This window comes from Caenorhabditis briggsae, assembly GCF_000004555.2.
Source record: "Caenorhabditis briggsae complete genome, chrIV, whole genome shotgun sequence".
Lineage (NCBI taxonomy): Eukaryota > Metazoa > Nematoda > Chromadorea > Rhabditida > Rhabditidae > Caenorhabditis > Caenorhabditis briggsae.
The window spans coordinates 4,632,361-4,653,430 of NC_013487.2; the positions used below are offsets into that span (position 1 = coordinate 4,632,361).

The following is a 21,070-nucleotide window of genomic DNA, read 5'->3' on the forward strand; positions in this document are numbered from 1 at the left end:
AAAATTGGGAATTTTAATCAAAAAATCGAACAATTTTCAGTGAAAATCGAGAATTTTAATGAAAAAATTGAAATTTTTCAATGAAAATCCGAGAAAATCGAAAATTTTAATGAAAAAATTGAATAATTTTCAGTAAAAATCGGAAAAAATCGAGAATTTTAACGAAAAAATTGAACTTTTTTTTCAGTAGCTGAATCGCTGCGAAAATCCATTTACAAATTCTAGGTATGCGCCTTTGAGCTACAGTATCTGAATCGTTGCGGGACTCAATTCACAATTTTTAGTCGTGCACCTTTAAATAAAATAGTTGCGCGACTCAATTTACAAAACTTTATTATGCGCCTTTAAATAGCAGGCTTACTGTAGCAAAATTTATCGAATTTTCACCGTTTTTTTTCAATTTTCAGCTTATTTCCACTAATTTTCAAGCAAAAAACCCAGTTTTTCACCAAAAAAGTTGGAAAATTTTGTAATTTTTTTCAAATTTTCGGCTATTTTCATAAAATTCTAGGCTGAAACCCCTGTTTTTCTCGCAAAAAATTGAAAAAATCAATGGAAGCCTTGCAAGTCTGAGCGGCATTAAGCAAAAAGAGAGAACATGAGACGCAGGACGCAGAAAAAAAGCGCGCGGAGGGGACAGAAATAGAGCCGAAAAGAAATGCAGCTGCCAGAAATTATTGGTTTCCCTTCTCCTTTTTTCGATTGTTAAGTATTTTGTAAAGTGACGAATTTCACATTATGCATTATATGTCACAAAAAGATCACAAGTGTGTCGAGCCGAACACAGAAAACACAAAAATAAAATAAATTGGATTTATATGAAACGTACAAGTGGGATGCTCATAATATATTGAAGGGTTTCTCAATAAATAAGGGGACACATTATGCATAATAATAAAAATCACAGGGAAGGAGAGCAAGAAAAAAAGGTGAAGAATACTTTTGGGAAAAAGTCTTTACATCGAGATTTGGGAAAAGAATTTTCTTATCACAGTGGAAGAAAAAAATTGGAATATTACTCTAATCCTAATTTCAATCTGCGGTCGAAACTTTACAGATGGGCGGGGCTTGATTCCCCGGATTTTTGTGAGCAAAAGACAGTTAAAAATTAATCAAATTTCTCGGAAAACTCGAGAAAAATGTCATTGTTTTTAAGCTATTTTTTCGGATTTTTGGGAGAAATATTCAAGTTTTGCTACCGTACCTAAGCTCCGCCCACTTTTAAATTTTCGGCTGCAAAATTTGAAATTAGACCAGAGCAACAAGAAAAAGAAAATGATATAATTGGGGGAAGAAGAAAAAAAAGTGATATGGAGATTGGCACAAAGAAAATAATTGTATTTCAAATCGCTTCAACGACATCCGGAACATCAGCAACTACAGTATCCTCATCAACCACACTCTCCTCATCGTCGTCCTCTTCCTCATTTTGAAGATGGTCGGGGTGGTCGGGGTGGCGGTCGGGGTGGTCGTCGCTCATCTGGAGACTTTTCGAGTGGTTAGAAATGATGATAATGATTATTTTCTACCTGAGGCTCCTCGGGGGGATTCGGAGTATTCCTTCCGGATTGACAATCTTGTAAGGCTGAGCAATAGTGGAGCATCAGGACAGCAAGAGCTTGAAGGCGTTCATCGAGTCCTTGGAATTTGGAAGATGATTCTGGAACTATCAATGAGCCTTAAAATAGTCTATAAAATAGGCTTAAAATAGTCTGAAAATGAGCTAAAAATATGCTTAAATATAGGCTTAAATACGGGCCTAAAATAAGAGGAAAAGGGCTTTAAAAAGGGCCCTAAAATAGCTCCTTTTCAGGCTCAAAATGATTCATTTTTTGGTTTAAAAATAGGATTACAAATAGGCTTAAAATAGTCTGAAAATGAGCTGAGAATAGACTTAAAAATAGGCTCAAAATCAGCTTAATTTTTATAATATCCGGTTTTTCCAGTTGAACCCTACCTCCATCATTCTGCATCACACTCAACCGATCATCCTTCGTCTCCCGTATCGCCGTCTGAATCCGATCGATTTGCAGATTGATCTTTTTGACTCTCTCCTCAGGCGGCAACTCGTTAAAAATCTCTCTTCCCAGTCGCTTCGCATTCCGAATCGTCTGTTCGTTGTAGGCGTTTCCTGGCTGGAAATAGAGTCCACTGATAAACGGAGAGCCATCCAATCCTGGAAGGACATCGGAGAGAACATCCTGGATACTAGCCATGGGGCTATCTCGGTCGGCTTCGGCTGCGTCGGGATCCATGTCAGTGGTGTCTCGTCTTCCCGGGGTTCCTTCCGTCTTCTTTCCACCTTTTCTCCAATACGCGAATTTTTCGGTCACTTTTCGGAATTTGGCTCGTTTTGAGGTCTCAGGAGTGTCCACTGAAAATTTCCAGATTATTTTAGAACATTTCTGAACACTTACAAGATCCCGAAGGTGCTGGACTCGTCATTGAAGACGCCATAGATGACGTGGACGGCGATTGCATGAGCAACGCATTCCTCTCGATCTCGTGATCCGGTGTATTCGCCGCTTCTACCTCACTCGCAGAAATCTCTTCGAAACGAGAATCGTCGGGAAGTGGAAGGTTGGTCGGAGAAGGAATCTGTCGTGGGGAGCACGCGATGCCTCCGTTATTGGCTTTGTCGACACATTTACTATGGCAGATTACAAGACATCGAGAGCACTGGGAAGCCGTACGGAACCAGATTTTTCCACGACACATTGCACAGGTGGTGGCTGGGAATAAAAGGTTAGGATCATGAGAACAATGTTTTTTGGAAGAGTTTGTTGAATATCAAGCTATTTCTAGGTCATAAAAGTTGATGGCCTAGAAATCTCAACTTGCAAAAATTAGGCCACCATGTCAAAATGACCTAGAAAATACACCAGTTGACAGCGAAGTCATTTCTAGGCCATTTAAGCATGGTAGCCTAGGAAATCCTAACTTGCAAAATGTAGGCCACCACGGTAAATGTCCTAGAATTGGTATTTTATTCTCCTAGTGTACTTTTAAGTCATTTGAAAATTGTGGCATAACTTTTGCAAGGTGCCATTTCTAGGCCATCATGGTAAATGGCCTAGAAAACCTACTAGCTGGCAATTCGGTCATTTCTAGGCCATTTTAAAATGATGGCCTAACGTTCCCATTACGAATATTCTAGGCCACCATGGTGAATGGCCTAGAAGTGGTCTTTTATTCACCAAGTGTGTTTTCAAAGCCATTTCAAAATGGTGGCCTAGCTTTTTCAAGTTGTATTTTCTAGGCCACCGCGGTACATTTCATTGAAACTCACCATTTTTACACATCCACACCTTCCACTCATGAGTCGCTGGAGCAAACGCTGGTGGCGAGAATGGACGTCCCGGCGACGTTGCCTCAACTCTGTGCCACTCATCTTCACTATCATCGCCAGAATTGATAGCCTTATTCGATGGAAAACCATCTGGAAAATATCGAAATCCAAGGGTGATGTCTCCAAAGCACAACCGTGGATCGAATCCAGCATGACGAGAGAATTCGGTGAAAATTCTGGAAAAAACTGACTTTTAGATTTTCATAGTTGTTGGAAACTTACGGATCTTCATTGGCGGCTGCCACTGGCGGTGTCACCGTGCAATTCGGCTGCTTCAACTGGAAAACCTCTCGATGACAGTTGGAAAGTGTCAATCGACAGTCGTCAATCAATTGTGGCACAAATAGGGAGACACTTCCCAATAGAATGGGTTTCGGTGGTTCTGGAGCCGCCGAATTTTCAGTGTTTGTAGAGGAAGAAGCGAGACTATCTGGAGTAGAAGGCGTGACACTGGGGATGGAGGATGCGGAGGTGTTGGGTGATCCAGCTGGTCGAACTTCTCTAGCATGAACCGTAACGTTTAGATAGCGAATTGTGCTCCGGGTGGTGTGCTCAGCGGATGCGTCAAGTTCAAAGTGAAGAGACTGACCCCACATGACATCCTGGAACTTTTTAAAGGCGTATTAAAAGTGTATCAATAAATATTACCTTCTGAAACTGCACACACTTCGTCGTCCTCGCCTTGATCGTTGTCATCGGAGACTGATCCTTCTGCTGCGATGCTCCAGATCTTCTAGCCTTCGGCGACTCTGACAATTTCTTTTTCAACCGTTTCTTCTCCTTCTTATCCTCCGAGGGGCTCTCCTTTCGTTTTCCAACAGCTGCCATGGGGGATCTTCCAACAGAAGGTTCTCGATCTGTATCATACATCGATCCAGCGTCCGCTCCAATCTCAATGCTCTCTCCATTGAAGTCCACTGGCGATGCATCCGTTAGCTTTCGTTTCTGGGGCATTAGATCTAGAACTTTCTTCTTTCCAGCTGCGAATGTCGCTTGAATTTTCGCTTTTCTCGTGCTTGGCTTTCTCTCCAGAAGCTGATGATGTGCTTCCTCGTCGTCACCGCCACAATTATCCTCTGTTCCCGTGTTGTCCGTTCGGTTCGAATTCATCGAAGCGAGCGATGCGACAGAACCGGTTTGCGAAATGACCAATTCAATTAGTTTCTCGTACTTTCCGTTTTCTGTCTCGAAGGAAAAAAAAAACAAATATCTGATCAGCTGATTGCTAATTCAGCTACTCACCGAAGCCAACAGAGCCAATCCTTTTGCAGCATCCGCTTGTGTCAGCGTCTTATCCTTGTCATCTTTTTTCGGAGCAACTCCAAGGAGCTGTGGATCCATTCCAGCCGAAGCACTTCGATTCAAATCACCGACTAGAAGCATCTTGATCTCATCCTCCACCGAATTTTCCATTCCAAAATCTGCAGAACTCGAAAGGACAGCATCGATGACTTTGGCGTCCAGATGAGATTCCGATTGGGTTCGTCGTAGATCAAAACTGGGTTGGCTGATCAGGAGTTGAGGCACACGAGCACTTTCAGCACGTTGGACAGAGACGGATGGGGGCTTGTCGAATTTGTGGGCGTCTGGAAATTATAGATTTGAATAGTCTGTCTGTGTGTCGGTTCGTCCAGAACTTTGATCCAGACTTGAAAACTGGCCTAGAACCTATTTTGGTGTCACATTTGGTTGTGTATAAATTCAATTTTCAAACTATAATTCAATTATCCTTAAAGTGTCAGCAGAAGATCAAAGAGCTGGACGANCCGACACACAGAGAGATTATAATTCAGACTTGATAACGGGCCTGAAACGGCCCCTGCCATAGTTTCTTTCATGATCAATAATTTCAGACCAACTAAATTAGATATGATAGAACTCTATCAGCTCTACAAAGTGATAGTATTTGGATTACCGTGTCTTGACTATGAGCAAAGTTACAAGCCATAAAACAAAGATTCAATACTCCAATTAGTATCATTTTGTAGTTCTTGAGTTCTTCTATCATATCCAATTTAGTTGGTTAGAAAGCATTGATCCTAAAAGGGACTAGGACCCGTTTATAGCCCGTCTGTCTGTGTATCGGTCCTCTGATCTTCTGATCGCTTTGACTTCTTTTTTTCAATCAATTTTGAAAAGTTCTCATCAGAAACCATCGTTCTATAGTTCCCCTGTCAACGACACATTCTCTTTTTTTTCTAATTTTTTTTCCTTTCCCTTATCAAACTTTTCCATCATTTTTCTCTTCTCTTCTGACCTAACGAGGCAGTTGCTACCTAGTTGCCATTGTTACACTAATCGAATAGCGTTGAGAATGAAGAGGTTTTAGAGAAAATGGTATGATACCTCAACCTATCCCTTTGGTTTTTCTGGACAGTAACCCAATCAACTTCCTTATGAGAAACACTGTTCAACAGAAGAGGTGTCAGAGAGTCAGACGAATTCCACAATTTGAACAAAAATTCGTATAAAAGGCTTGCCATGGGTAACTAGTAATCATTCCACTCCAGCCATGGAGATCGATTCCAAGATCAAGGTTTACCGATTCGTCGGTTATGCCGCTTTGACCTTCTCCACCATTGCAGTCCTCTCGGTCTGTATCACTCTCCCAATGGTCTACAACTACATTCATCACGCTCGCAGGACCATGCACCACGAGATCGTTGAGTGCCGTGCTGAGGCCAAGAAGCTTTGGGGAGACGTCAACATGATCCCAGACATGGCCATGGCTCACAACCGTACCGCTCGTCAAGCCGGCAACGGACAATGCGAGGGATGCTGTCTGCCAGGAGCCCAAGGACCACCAGGAACCCCGGGACGCGCCGGTCGCCCAGGAAAGCCAGGAGCACCAGGACTTAACGGAAACCCAGGACGTCCACCAAAGGAGCCATGTGAGCCAATCACTCCACCACCATGCAAACCATGCCCAGAAGGACCACCAGGACCAGCCGGACCACCAGGACCATCCGGAAACAAGGGACCACTCGGACCACCAGGACCACCAGGACCAGGCGGAGAGAACGGACAGCCAGGAAACAAGGGACCAGGAGGGCCACCAGGACCAGCCGGAAAGCCAGGACCACCAGGACCACCAGGAGAGAACGGACGCAACGGAGAGCCACAGCCAGGAGCACCAGGAGAGCCAGGACGTCCAGGACAACCAGGACCACGTGGACCAGCCGGACAGCCAGGAAAGGACGGAGCTCAAGGAGGACCAGGAGAGAAGGGAGCCAACGGAGAGCCAGGACAGCCAGGAAGAGACGGACAACCAGGACGTCCAGGACAGCCAGGACGCGATGGACATCCAGGAGAGAAGGGAGTGTGTCCAAAGTACTGTGCTCTCGATGGAGGAGTCTTCTTCGAGGACGGATCCCGTCGTTAAGGTCACATTCTGCCGTCAATTTAAATGTCTTGCCCCCGCTTTTTTGCTTCTTTTTTATAATAAATTTCCGCCCGCTGCTTAAAACATGACATGCAAAATACCTTTTTTTTGGAGAACTTGAATGTCTATTTAATAAAGTGATTTTAGTTCGAAAATTCTCAAATCTACAGTAACCCAAGGAGACGTTCAATGATTGGTCTGGAGTGTTTTCAGTTCGAAAATTCGTTTTTGACATTTTTTGAACCTACCGTAACCCGGAGGTTCAGTCATTTTCTATTTTGCAAATCTACAGTAACCCAAGAAAGCCGTCGATTTCCAAAAATAATTCTTAGTACTTTTTTGAAGCTGCAGTAACCCAGGGAAAGTCTCATATTTAGTGATTGTTCTGGACATCCGGACCAACAGCTACACAGACAGAAAACCCTTACCTAGTCCAAAAATCGACGATGCCACCGATTCTGTATTCGTGTCCACTGCCGATGACTCGAAATTCGATACACTGTGACGTCGACGGGCAGCCAATATGCTTGCTGGAATTTTCAGAATTTTTTTCCCCAAAATGTTTGATTCCCAAGGAGTTCATTCCAATAAAAATGTCGAACCAAGTGGATTCGTTACACAAAATTACACTTTTGTCTATCTCTTTTTTCTCAAGAACAGGGGCAAAATAGATCACTCCACACATACACATATGTTTGACTACAAACAGTTGGCACGTTGTAGTTCATGAGGCGACAATAAAAATAGAAAAGGGATAGATAGAAAGAGCAAAAATTGAGAAAAGTAGAGAAAATGGCAGTGAGCCTAGAAATAGACTAGAAAAAGCCACAGAACGGGCGAAAAAAAGGCTAAAAATGGTAAGAAAATTGACTAAAGCTGGCTAAAAATACTGCAAAAAATGACGAAAACTATAGCGAATATAGGGTTAAAAATAGGCTTAAAATGGTTAAAATAAGGCTAAAATAAGCCGAAAAAGTGGCTGAATTAGGCTCAAAATTGACTTTATTTCACTTATGAATTGGCTGAGATATTCGCTGAAGAATTGGCAAAAAATGACTAAAACTATAGCAAAACTAGGCAAAAATTGGATGAAAAATAAGCTGAATAAATCTTGAAAATAGGCAAAAATGTCGAAAAAATTGGCTAGAAATATGGCGAAATTTGACTGAGAATAGGCTAAAAAATAAACAAAAATTGTCGACAATGATCTGAAAATTGACTGAAAGGTAACTTGGTCAAAAATAGGCTTAGAATAAGGCAAAAATGGGCTGTAAATTTACAAAAACTTGTTTAAAAATTAAATATAATTAACTAAAAATATATCAAAAAATTAGCTTGAAATTGGCTTTAAAAAAAGCAAGAATTGGCTAAAAATTGACTGGAAACAAGATTAAATTGAATGACCTGCTAAAAACTGGCAAAAATGTCTAAAAATAGGCACAAAAATGCCTAAAATAGGATAAAAATACGTCAAAATTTGGCTTCAAAATAGGCAGAAAATCCGTCAAAAATAGGCTCAAGAAAGGCTAAAATTGATTTAAAAATAGACTTTAAAATGACAAAAATTGACTGAAAACTAACCTAGGGTTACTGTAGTGCCTAACAAGCTAAAAAATTCTCACTATTTCAGCAGCTAAAACATTATCTATGGAGCGTGATTGCTAGCCTTCTAGGATAATGAAATATACTTCTGGCTCCCACACGAACATCATCTCTCTATCATGCATGAATTATATGAAACCATACAACTCCTCTCCTTACACACATACCATCACTCCTTCCCTCCGTCGGCCGCATTGTCACCTCTGTCGCCTCACTTATCGAATCCCTGGTATTATCATTCGTTGTCACTGATGTTGTACTGACTAGGCTCGTGGTATCAGCAGTGTCCATATCACGAACAGCACTCACCACGATTTCAGTTGGTTCTGGGAGAACAGGTGAGTGAAAAAAATAGAAAACCAAGAGTTAGATAGTGAATACAGCAATAATGGCAAACCAAAATCTGTTAGATCCCTATTATCCTCATTCTGAGTTTCAGCTAACACACTAACATAGCTAGCTAATATGTAGGCTCAAATTTCTCCTGACCGAGCTAACCGAATTTTTGATATTGCGCGTCAAATCTTTAGAGTGTTTGCGTACATTTTTCGAGTTTATGAATCAGATGCGTACGCAAACACCATCTGGAATTCTGACGCGCAATTGCAAGAATCGACCAAAATCTATGTCTTAAACTAGATAAACACGTCTAGAATCTAAACTAGAATCTTATGGCCTATATTCTCTCACCTTTATCCTCTTCATCAATATCATCCAGACTCCTTTCCACAAGCACCGTCAAATCCCCCGTCGTTGATTGCAAGAATCTCGCGGCCTGTCTCTCCGACCTAATCGGCACATTGTTAATTGCCACCAACACATCTCCAGGCTTAAACGCCGCCTTATCAGCCAAACTGTTATCCTCTACCGTACAAACTCGGACGGCTCGATTCGCGGATCCCGTAGTCGCAGGTACGTTCTTATCGAATACCAACCCAATTGGACTTGCCACGTCATAACGGGAGAAGGTGAGAAGCACATTCACCACGTGTCCTTGCTCCTCGTTTTGCACGATGGGACGAGATTCAATGGCGACGGTACAGTAGATCTCGTAGTTTTTGGTTCGGTCTTCGAGTAGAGCGTTTTTGAGGCGAGAGCATTGGAGTACAGTAACCTCCATTCCTCCTTCCATTTTGATATGCGTGAAGCTGTCTGGAATTTTTCTGTTTAGTTTTCGATTATCAATAAATTGGAGTTGTGGAAGCAATTTGGGCAGCTAAGACTTTAAAATTCGAATTTCCCGGGCATTTTCACCCTAATGTTTGAAACTCAAAATTTTCAAAATTTCTGCATATTGTCGTAAGGTTTGGCGTATTGGCTACAGTAATCTGGAAGCACTAAGGGGTTTCATTAATTACTGTATTATCATTTCTGTGCGAACTTTAACCAATACAATAGGCCTTACGTCAAAATTTTGAAAAGTCTGCAATTTGTCGTAAGGTCTGATGTATTGGTTAGTGCTCACACAGAAACGGTACTACAGTAATCCGAAAGCGTTCACATTAATTTCGGATCTTTTTGAAATACTGTAGCACCATTTCTGTGCGAAAAACCAACTGATACATCAGACTTCACGACAAACTACAGACATTTCCAAAATTTCCAAGATCTCGTCTCACAAAAACTGGTTTCGAGGTAAAAATGTCCGGGAAATCCGAATTTTCAAGTTTTGGCTGCCCAAAACGATTTTTTAAGGCAAAAATTCAAATTTAGGGTCTTGAAAACTCACTGATCGGAGGCGATGCCTGGAATATCGGATTCGGGAAGAACGGTCGATAGCGAATCTTGTAATTCGGCCATACGTGTTTCCTTTGAAGGGATCGACGAATCGCTTCTTTGATGATTGGAATCAGCCGTTTCAGTTGGTGTCCTTGGATTTGAGAGTTGATCTGGAATTAGGGAATTTTTGGATTATTCGAAAATCCAATTTTCACTAAAAAGAGTTTTTGCTATTGAAAATTTTCAGACTGAAGTAGAAGATTTTTCAAAACTATTAAAAAAAAAAAAAAAAAAAAAAAACTAAGCAATTTTCCGACTGAAATTTTGAATTTTTCGATGATTTAAATATCCAATTTTCGGGAAAAATGGATTTTAATTGCTAAGAAAAGCTAAAAATTCAGAAAAAAAACTCACATCAGTCTCAAAAACTGGCGGATTGACAAACGAAAACGTCCAATAATGATATGGCTGTCGTGATAAAACCACACGGACCAGACCAGTTAATTTGGTGATTTTCACTGATAAACTCGCTTTCTTGGTGAGCAATGTCGATACGTCGATAGAGGTCTCGAATCCGCCAGAATAGTCGATATCCAGGACAAATGTGATTTTCTGGAGTTTCAGCTTTTTTTTTGAGATTTTTTCAAATATGAAAATTACCTCAAAAGTATTTTTATCATCTGCCATCTCAACATTCTCCACTCGAATCGAGTTAATCGTTGCGAATTTCGTGCCCAGGGATAGCTCTCGAATACGAATTTCTTGAATCAAACGCCCGGCCGTGGAGCGAGTGGCGATGTCGTTCATTTCCATTTGAAGACGTTTATGAACCCATCTGAAAGGGAAAATCGAGACTTTTTGAGCGATTTTAAAGGATTCATGACCCAGAAAAGGATACCCTCAAAACCTGTAATAGAAGGGCACCTACACTATTAATTTTGAGCTCAATTACTTCGTTTACCTTTGAGAAATGTCAAAAATATGTCAACTTATAAAATGTGAGTTATATTATCATCAACGTTTTTTTTTCAATTGACAACTTTTCTATTCCTTCGCCAGGAACCGAGATAATTGAGCTCAAAGTTTATAGTAGAAGCCCTTCTATTGCAGGTTTGACGGTAATTTTTCCTCTATCCTACCTCCTTAACGCCCTTGTATCCTTGTGCTCCTGAAAGAGCATATGCAAGAGGAGACTGATCGCATTCGTCGATTCCCATCTAGAAATCCCCTGTCCATCTTCTCCAGACTTTAAAAACGTTCGAATCTCCTCTGGCACTTGCACCTGCCGATATTGTTCAATCGGCGGTTGCGGTTGGCTTTCTGGCTGACCCCATGGATCGACAATGTAGACGTAGAGGATTCCGAGGAGCTGAAAATCGAGAATTTCAAATTTTTGAAAAGCGGGAATTTCGAATAATTTCAAAAACTCACCAGCGCACAACCGCACAAAAACCCAGCCAGAAACGCAATCAACATTAGAAGAAGAAGACGTGGTGGAGGGGGCTCCTGCCACCTACTTCGTATCCAATGTGATTCTGGTTTTTGGGGAGGAGGGTGTCTGGAATATTCTATATCGTGTTTAAATGTTTTTGTTTTGTTTAAAGGGACACGAGATATAGCAAAAAGTAAGGAAAGAAAAAAACAAAATACGATTTACATGACAACCCCGAAAGCCATGTTTCCATCCAGTAGTAGTATTTGAGAGAGTGAGAGGATTAGAGAAACGAGCAGGTGACCCTGCTTTTCAAAGATACAAGGGTCCGACACGTGGATTGGTAGTCTAAACTTTTTGCGTCATGATTCAGGAGGACTGATGTCATTGATCTAAAAGCGAACTAGAAAAAAAATTGGGGAGAAAAAAGCTCTATGCGCCTTTAAAAAAGCCGGAAAAATAGGAAAAAAGCTCTCTGACATGTGTTCCGACTGATAAAAACTAGCTATCTATCATATAATTCTCGTAATACGAGAGATAGAGAGAAGCGAGAACATGATGATGATTGGTCGCACTCATATTATGAAAGCGATTTTTTTCCATGTTATGCAAAAAACCGTTTTTTTAGTCAGCTGTTTGTTTTGAAATTTTCAATGGAAAACGATTTTTCCGAAAAAAGCACAAAATGGGTCGCCCACAGAAAAAAAAATGGATGTTATTCGTCGCTTTTGCTCTCTAATAATACACTTATCGACTACTGACTCATCCGTTCAAGTTCCAGACAAAATTAAAATGAATCGATTGTTTTTTGTTGTGGAAGAGACTTCCGGAATGGACAAACAAACCTAAAAAGTGTTGAAATTTAGTGTATTTACTGTCTGAAAAGCCATTTTTGGGATTTTTAGCGAAAAAATCAGTGAAAAAGCTGATTTTTTCGAGAAAAACAACGAAAAATGGCTCTCAAAAATCGAAAAAAAAACATTTCCGTGCTTTTCGTCTCGTAACCCCACCTCTTCGATGAATGTTCCTTTAAATTTTCTACCGTAACGTCTAAAGCCGCATGCTTCGATGTGCATTGATCTCGACACGAAATCACCGCCCATCTCCAAATTTGAAACTTTACGAGTCAATTTTCGCGAAAAATCCTGAAAATCTGAGCAAAAAAGTGCGTTTTTTCGCCATATAACCGAAAAAACGATAATATTCAGTAATTTTTCATCGGAAACTTGCCAGAAGTTACGTTTTATGTGTCAAAAATTACTTTTGTTAAGCCAAAAAACTAAAATTTAGCGATTTTTTGCCACCAAACCGCCAAAATACAGGTGTTCGGGAATTTTTCGCTGGATTAATTTGCTGAAAATTTATATTTTCAAGTAGAAAAATTCACAAAAAGTTCAAAAAAATCGATGAGTAAATTTTTGCGAAAAATCCTGAAATCGAAGCTAAAAATCGGATTTTTTCGCGATTGAACTGACAAAATACTAATATTTTACATTAACAGTTTTCTATTTTTATGTCAAAAACTACCTTATCAGGTCAAAAATTAATTCTGTTAGGCGAACAATTAATTGTAGCAGCTTTTTTGTCATTTAACCGGAAAACCGCGGTTTTTCAGTAATATTTCAATTGCACTCAAAAATTACCTTTTTAGGTCGAAAAAGTGAAAAAAATCGATGAGTAAAAAATTTGTTTTCCTATCTAGCGATGTGTTCACTCTCGAAAAGTCGGTCAATGATGTACTTCTCGTGAATGCGTTTTTCCTCTTCTCGGTGTTTTCAGCAATTTCTTCTCTTGTTTTTTTTTCGATAAAAATCTCCTAGAGCTTCTGGTGTCAGTGCAAAAAAGAATCGGAAAAGAATGCAAATTTTCCTTTTTGTTTCTGCTTCCAAAAAGAAGACGGAGAAACCACAACAAAAGAGATTATCCATTGGGACGGGTGGTGCCAAAATTGGAATATATATTTGACGTCGGTCGAGGGGATGGGAGATGGGTGAGATGCAAATAGAAAAAAGTCAATAGAAAAAGGACTGGAGCGTCGTTTTTCAGCGTGATTGAGCAGCTTGTTCCTGCAGAGTGACGTCTTCTGCTGCTTCTCCTGATGATGTGCACTTTTTGGCTTCTTTTTCCGGCGAATTCTTTGGCTTTTTCTTGGGACAAAAAGTGCAACAAAAGAGTATAGCTAACGTATCACTATTTATTCAAAGGGGTTATGCTTTAAAAAATTCATGATAGTCCAATAGTGAAAATGTGTCCAATAGTGGAAAAATTGTGTGTAAACAAAGAGACGGGGAAAAAATAGAAAAAAAATGTGAAGAGACGACTTGTCCGAGAGGAGTACACGGCGCGCCGGGGACTAATAATTAGTTGCGTTCTCTTCCACCTCGAAAAAAGATTTTTTATTACGTTCTCCGCATAAAAAGACAATAAAAACATTTTAGCATCATAAATTTTTTTCTTCAAGTTTTTTTTACCACTTTAATTATGATTGTGCCCGGTAACAGAGTACAAACCACATTCGTGACATATAAAGACGCTGATTATCAAGTTAAACACACACACAATCACTATCGCAGCAGCACAACCAATTGTTTATAAATTTTCTAAAATAGTGTAGAAAATTGTTTCAGAAGAAGAAATGACGGCGAGTCCTCAAACCATCAAAATTGGCTCATTTGAAGTGGCCCGTCCCATTGCGTTCGCCTATTTACTCTCTATTTTCTATAATATTACATTTTTCCTTCAATTTTCTGCTACACCGTACCTGGTGAAACATTTGCAACTATCTGATGCAGATTACGGTTTGGAACTTTCTAGAAAAAATTTTCCAGAAAAAATCCAATTTCAGGATATATTCAAACAATATTTGGGGTGTTTCAAATGGTTGGAGGACCACTTTTTGGCTATGTAATACAGAAATTTGGAATCAGATTGGCACTACATTTATGCTATTTTTCAACACTTTTGTCTGGATTAATGTTGTATTTCTCGTTTGTAAGTGGGAACTGGAGAATAATTTTTTTTTCCTTTAAAAAGTTTGGAAAAAAGAAGAAAGTATCCAAGTCATAAAAGCAGAATTCCTGATAGAAATTTCAATATTTCGAGTTTTCAAAAAATCAGAAATCAAAAAAAAATCCGATGCTTCGATTAATGAAATATATGAAATTTATAGAGATTAAGAAAATTCTGAAACGTTGATTAATTACATTAAAAAAATATTCTTAAAATTTTTAGGTTTAAAATTTTTTGTATCTTTTTTGTATAATATTCAGATTCTAAGAATCCTGAAAATTCGGAAAATTGAAAAGATATGGAATTTTATTATTTTATAGAAGTTTTGTAAAAAAACTTTAATTGATAACAACGTCTCCAAATCATGTTTTTTTTTTTCAGTTTCATGAAATTTATGTAATGTATGATATTATGAGAAAATAATTCTTTTAATTGGGACCCGAGTCTTATGAAATTACAACTGTGTACTATACTATTTCAGTAAAAAAAGGGCTATGGAAAAGAAAATATTTTCCTGTTGATTTTACATTTTTTAAACTCATTTTTACAGTTTCATAAAACTTTTTAATTTGAAGAAATATGATTAAGAAAGTCCACCTTTCCCTAAACGTGCAAAATTACTTGTTTCACATGTTTTCACAATTTAAAAAATTGCTTGTGGAAGAGAAAGCTTCAGTGACCGCTGTCGCAGGTCCTGGAACGAAAACTACTGTAAGCTATGAATATTTTTTCTCCTTTTTTCTATGCTGAATAGGTTTTTTCGAAAAGTTTATATTTTTTGGGCTACCGTATTTTGAAATTTGAAGGACCATTTCAAATTTCGGATATATAATTTTCGTTTGTATATAAAGTTTATGAAACTGAAAAAAATTTATTAGAAGACTTTGAAAAATTCGCTAAAACAAATAACTAGTTTTTTTAGAAACTGGAACAATATTAAAGAACGTAGGTTCTCAAAGTTTCTTCGCAAGATTTATTTTGAAAATCCAGATTTCTCCTATTATAAAGTTTGGATCTTCCAGCTAAAATATGGATTTTTTATCTTGCCATTGTTTTTTTGAAATTTTTCTTATCATCGTTTTTGAATTCTTCATACATTCAAATACTCTAAAATGCTCATTTTACTTCTACCTTTGCGCTAATTTACCTCGTCTCTTTTAAAAGATATCAAATAGTTGTCAACGGGCAAAATATTTTCGAAATTATGATAAACATTTTGACAGTTGATCACTGTTTGATATCTTTCACAGAAAATGAGATATAATGACTCAAAGTTGACGATTTGGGGTTAATTCGATTAAAGTGTTTACGGTACCATTGCACCCTTTTTTCAGGACTACTATTCTCTTCTACTCTCCCGTATCCCTGTTGTATTTATGCATGGACAACAAGCCCACCAAACTCTTCTCTCAGCTCTTACATCTCCTGGAAAAGAAAGAACAAGTGCATTCGGACGAATGGGCCTCACTTTTGGAATCGGATTTATTTTTGTACCTATTTTTTCAATTGCTGCAACTAAAATTGGCGGAGATTTGGCACCATTTTTAGTGTCAGCAGCATTGTGTGCACTCCCATCGTTTGTTTTGGAGACGTGTATTGAGAGAAAATCTTATGAGGTTAGTATAGTGTAATTTACTGTTTCAGAGGGTTGCTAAATTTTGGAATAAGTGCCAATATGCAGTAAATTTTTTAAATTTGTCTTTGAAATGATCTTGAAGTTGCCTTTTAGTCACGGCTTAATTTTTCCAGTTCACGTCCTTATTTTTTTTCTAGGTCATGACCTAATTTTTTTCTAGGTCATGACCTAATTCTTTCCGAGGTCACAGCCTAATTTGTTTTCTGGGTCATGAGTACCCAGGCTCCCAAGGCAACAGGCCCAAGGCCCAAGGCCCAAAGCCCAAGGCCCAAGGCCCAAGGCCCAAGGCCCAAGGCCCAAGGCCCAAGGCCCAAGACCCAAGGCCCAAGACCCAGGGCCCAAGACCCAGGGCCCAAATCCCAAGTCCCAAGGCCCAAGGCCCAAGACCCAAGGCCCAAATCCCAAGTCCCAAGGCCCAAGCCTCAAATCCCAAGTCCCAAGGCCCAAGGCTCAAGGCCCAAGGCCCAAGGACCAAGGACAAAGGCCCAAATCCCAAGGCCCAAGGCCCAAGACCCAGGGCCCAAGACCCAAGGCCCAAATCCCAAGTCCCAAGGCCCAAGCCTCAAGGCCCAAGGCCCAAGGACCAAGGACCAAGAACCAAGGCCAAAATCCCAAGGCCCAAGGCCCAAGGTCCAGGGCCCGAGACCCAAGACCCAAAACCCAAGTCCAAAGGCCCAAGCCTCAAGGCCCAAGGCCCAAGGACCAAGGACCAAGGCCTAAATCCCAAGGCCCAGGACCCAAGGCCCCACCCTCTCTGGAGCCCAGAAAAGGCGAGAACTGATTCTTCCCTTCACTTTCATCTTCCTTTATAGTATTCTCCCTGGGGTCAATTGGTCATCTTTCTAAACCAATTCACGTATTTGTTTTTGTCTAGAATTTAAATTGTTCAAAAAAGTTTTTTATCACGTTCAAATTTCACTTGATTTTAAACTTTGGAAATCTGTGAAACTCTCTAAAAATATTGATGAAATTTTATTCAATGTTTTTAGCTCTCGTGACAGATAGAACTTCAATTTTGTAGTTGACAACTTTTTTTGAATTCATCCAAATAAATTCATCCATCTCATTTGGATGAGTTTTTACAAAAAAGTTGTTAACTACAAAACTGAAGCCCTATTTCTGTTTGGAAGTCCTGAAAAAGTTCATCCTTGTCCAACAAAGTCTATGATATTTTTTACACTATTCAATTTGACCATTTCCCCGAAAACAGTTAATGAAAGTTCGACTGGCATAGCTTATATTTTATATTTCATAGCTCCAATGTCTGCGACTAATATCAAACATTTACAGTTTCTAAATAGTGATGAAGCATTGGTTTATTTTTCTTACATACTTTTCCATTTTCCTGGTTCCAATCAAATTATCTTTCCAGCACGAAATAACTCAAGATAATTCGAATGGACCACCTCCAGAAATCAACATAACAAACGTTGTGCGAATCCTTCAGAAGCCAGGTGTCCTCAATGTAATGGCGAAGAAAAATGGAGGAGTCGTCCCATTCCTCATGATCATTGCAGTACTGAATGTAAGAGTCCTCTGTTGTTTATTCCGAAAGTTCCTCATTTTTCAGTTGTACATTATCGAAAAGTTCAATGCAACGAACACTGAAAATCAAATAATGCAAATGATGATGGGAGTTTTCATAATGTTTTCAAATGGATTTGGAGTCATTTGGTTGAGAAAGAAGTTCGATGAGCAGACATTGCTCATTATTGGCTCATTGAGTTTTGTGAGTTTTCCAAAAAGTTCCCGAGTACGAGCAAAACAGCAAACACAGTTCGTTTTCTTCAAAAAATACTGAAAATCCCATATTCTCTTTTCGTTTTGAAAAAGATGGACGAATAGCCTTTGAGGTGATGATGTTTGCAGAAACTATAAAACTGGTTTCTACAGTAATCTACAGTAGTTTCTGCATAGATCATCACGCCAAAATGCGGAAAGGCTCTTTAATAGATGTGACAATCAGTTAGAGGTTCTTGTTGTACAATTTTTCATTCGTGGAAAAAAAGTGAAATGATCAGAATAGCTACAAATTTATCATGAATCTGAAACAGATTTTTTCAAAGAAAACTTTTGGAATACCGTAAACCTGTGATAGGAGGGCCCCCTAACTTTCTACTTTGAGCCAATTTTCCTCGGTTCCTGTGAAAGGTATGAAAAGGATGTCAACTGATGAATTATTTATCATAATATCAGAAATGATTTATTAGTCGACATATTTCTAATATCTTACACAGAAATTGTGATAGTTGAGCCTAAACTTGACAGTGAGGGAGCCATTCTATTACAGGTTTTATGGTAACTTTTTGAACCTCGAAAAACCATTCAGTTTCTTTGAAAAAGATAAATCAAAAAATGGTTTTTTTTCATAACCCATTGTTTTGGAAAACGAGTTTCGTGCCATTCTATTAGGGGTGACGTTATATTTGTGTTTTTGATAACTAATGGAACATATTTCATTTGGTTTGTGGTCAGACTACCCAAAGTACCTAGCAGACACGCAATTTATGTTTCAGAATCACGGTAGACAGTTACGTATCTCATGATAAATCAGTGGTTTAAAAGAAAGCTATCCAATATCCAAAAAAACAGAAATTTTCCAGGTCCTGGGCTACACTCTGTTCACATTTGTCTTCTTCAATTTCTGGATGCTTCTCGTCATTATGCCATTTGTTTCATTAGGAATGAGTGTAGTCGCCACGTGTTCGGATAGTTTATTGACAGCATTGGTGGATGAATCTGAGCAGGTAAGATGAAGAAAAAGAATCGATCGATGATTTGAAAAAAAATGTAGTGTTATGAAACTTTTGAAACTGTAAATTTTCAAGAGAGAAGGTGTGTGAATACAATTTGATTGAGAAAAATATGTTATGGACTTTTGGCAACTGAAAAAAAATACCTGAAAGTTTGATACCAAAAAATCCAATTATTGCAGGGAATCGTGTTGGGAACAGCCACCTCGTTCAACTCTCTCGTTCGCACATTTTCCCCACTTTTCGCTGGTTCTCTTCTCCAAAATTACGGATTCCAATCGCTGACGATTCTCGGTGTCGTTGGATCACTTTTGGCTATTTCACTTATGGTTTTGTCGCCGGTCGACGAGAATCTTATTAAGAAACATAAAACGGAGTAGATTGATTTAAAGATTTCTAGGGTTTTTGATTTTATCCTCTAGTCATTTTTTTGTGTATAGAAAAATCTCAAAAACTTGTATTGCGATGTCGCTTCGAACTGTGATATGAAAGAAATGAATTTTCTGTTATTAGGTTGGTCCATAAGTTTCTTCCGATTTTGAATGCTCAGCTTTGAAAATTGATAATTGTTCAGTGGGATGGTTTTTCATAACAGTTGTTTTTTTGTTGGATAGAGTATCTCATGGAACTGCTTCACATACCTTGCGTTTCAACTCGCCATTTTTTCGCTCAACGTTTAAAAGTTTGATCCACAGCCATTAAAAATACAGATTACTGTCTACAAAAAAGTACACAGTCGGTGTTTGCGTACGAAGAAACCCAAGACTTGCCGAACAATTCATAAATCTTGTTTGTATTTCTTGAATAAACAGATGTGTTTTTGTGTCATTTTCTTTGAAAATTCTCGATTTTGAGACAGTTAGACGGAAAAATTATCGATTTTCTGTTAATTTAACATTTAAAGAATTTTCAGATGAACGAAGCGGTTATCAATGATGAAGTCATCGAAGAAGATTTCAATTTTCCGTTCGAAAATGGGGAATATATCGAAATAAAACAAGAAGAAAATGAACAAAAACCTGAATATCTTCTAGAACAAGAAATCAAAACGGAGTCGAATGATGATTTTTTCGAAAATATTAATTCGGTTGACTTTTGTGAAGACGTCAAACCCGAGGCGAAAGAAAGCGATTCTCCTATAGAGAAGGTGCCCAAAGAAGCCGGTACTTTGCAATGTGAAATTTGTCAGAAGATGTTGTCAAGAAATCTTTAAAAATTAATCAAGTCGGAAGAGGATCAACTGTTCTGTCTGAAGTTTTCAAAGTTGAAGGATTTGACGAAATTGACCCGGTCCATGTCTGTTATGCTCATATAAAGTTCGCAAATATACCATCTGGAAGACTTTTGCGCTCATTCGTCACAAAAAAACAAAACAATTATGCAAGTCAACAAAAAAAAAGGTTGAATTTAATTAGGCAGCACAACATAATTTTCAAAATAGATATTTTCTTATTTTTATTGTTGGATTCTCTTCTCCACTCTTATAGAAGTCCATTCCCAAAATTTCGAATATAAATGGATCGACATGTTATTCCCATCGCAAAGAGTCCATTGACATGATTTTTGATTATTTGGGAATCAGTGAAATTCAGGAGTTTTTTGGGTGTCCCAGAATTTCGATGGGCGGTTTGGTGGATATTGCGAAGAACTTTGATTCGAATATTACAATACATCACTTTTTCCGTGCACTCAGCTCTCTTTATATGAGAAAACCAAAAAATGTTCCAAATAGTTTGTAGTTTTTGATTTTGTTATTTCTCACACAACTTGTTTTTTTCTAAATAAATGTTCCCTTGTTTTTTTTTCTCAATTTGCCTGGGTTAATTCTTATTTTTTATTGTTTGTATCGCTCTTTTTTCTTCGAATTTTCACAGATTCTGATTTTTTATTTCGCTTTTCACCATACTTGTAACGGGCCGGGCAAAATATTTGCCTACAATGAAGAAGTGACTGCTCAAGGAACTGATTCTCCCCCGAGAACTTCAGAAACTCCCGCTCCAAAATCCCCGTTGGTCATTGCCGAACCAGTAACTGCAACACCTTTGGTATCCAAGGAACAGCTGAAGATTATTGAGAAAAATAATGCCACAAACAAGCTGATTGTAGAAAAACCAATACCAAAAAAGAAAGAGAAGGAGGGACCGGTTGAGATTCCAACTCCAATCAGAAAACAACTGGAAAATGACAA

At 38.7% G+C, this 21,070-nt stretch overlaps 3 protein-coding genes across 3 annotated transcripts; 2 read left to right on the top strand and 1 right to left on the bottom strand.

Annotated features, from left to right (window-relative positions):
- Positions 1–1,535: 1,535 nt before the first annotated feature.
- CBG21734 lies at positions 1,536–11,528 on the bottom strand (the record flags this gene model as incomplete). Its single annotated transcript, XM_002632928.1, is given in 15 exon segments — positions 1,536–1,666; positions 1,958–2,374; positions 2,439–2,732; positions 3,290–3,525; positions 3,572–3,951; positions 3,998–4,489; positions 4,592–4,935; positions 7,160–7,261; positions 8,501–8,681; positions 8,684–8,805; positions 9,024–9,485; positions 10,063–10,222; positions 10,467–10,887; positions 11,192–11,421; positions 11,484–11,528. Coding segments are annotated over 15 exon segments (4,017 nt in total), but the record flags the coding sequence as incomplete, so codon positions are not given.
- On the top strand, positions 5,862–6,731 carry Cbr-col-119 (the record flags this gene model as incomplete). The annotated part of the gene is made up of 1 exon (XM_002632929.1): positions 5,862–6,731. One exon carries the CDS (start codon positions 5,862–5,864, stop codon positions 6,729–6,731), a length of 870 nt encoding a protein of 289 aa, XP_002632975.1.
- A 2,591-nt stretch (positions 11,529–14,119) lies between the features above and the next one.
- Positions 14,120–19,262, top strand: CBG21733 (the record flags this gene model as incomplete). Its single annotated transcript, XM_045235222.1, has 7 exons — positions 14,120–14,282; positions 14,330–14,475; positions 15,828–16,109; positions 17,502–17,654; positions 17,700–17,858; positions 18,733–18,876; positions 19,065–19,262. The coding sequence occupies 7 exons, from the start codon at positions 14,120–14,122 to the stop codon at positions 19,260–19,262; spliced, it is 1,245 nt and encodes a 414-aa protein (XP_045097373.1).
- Positions 19,263–21,070: the final 1,808 nt, after the last annotated feature.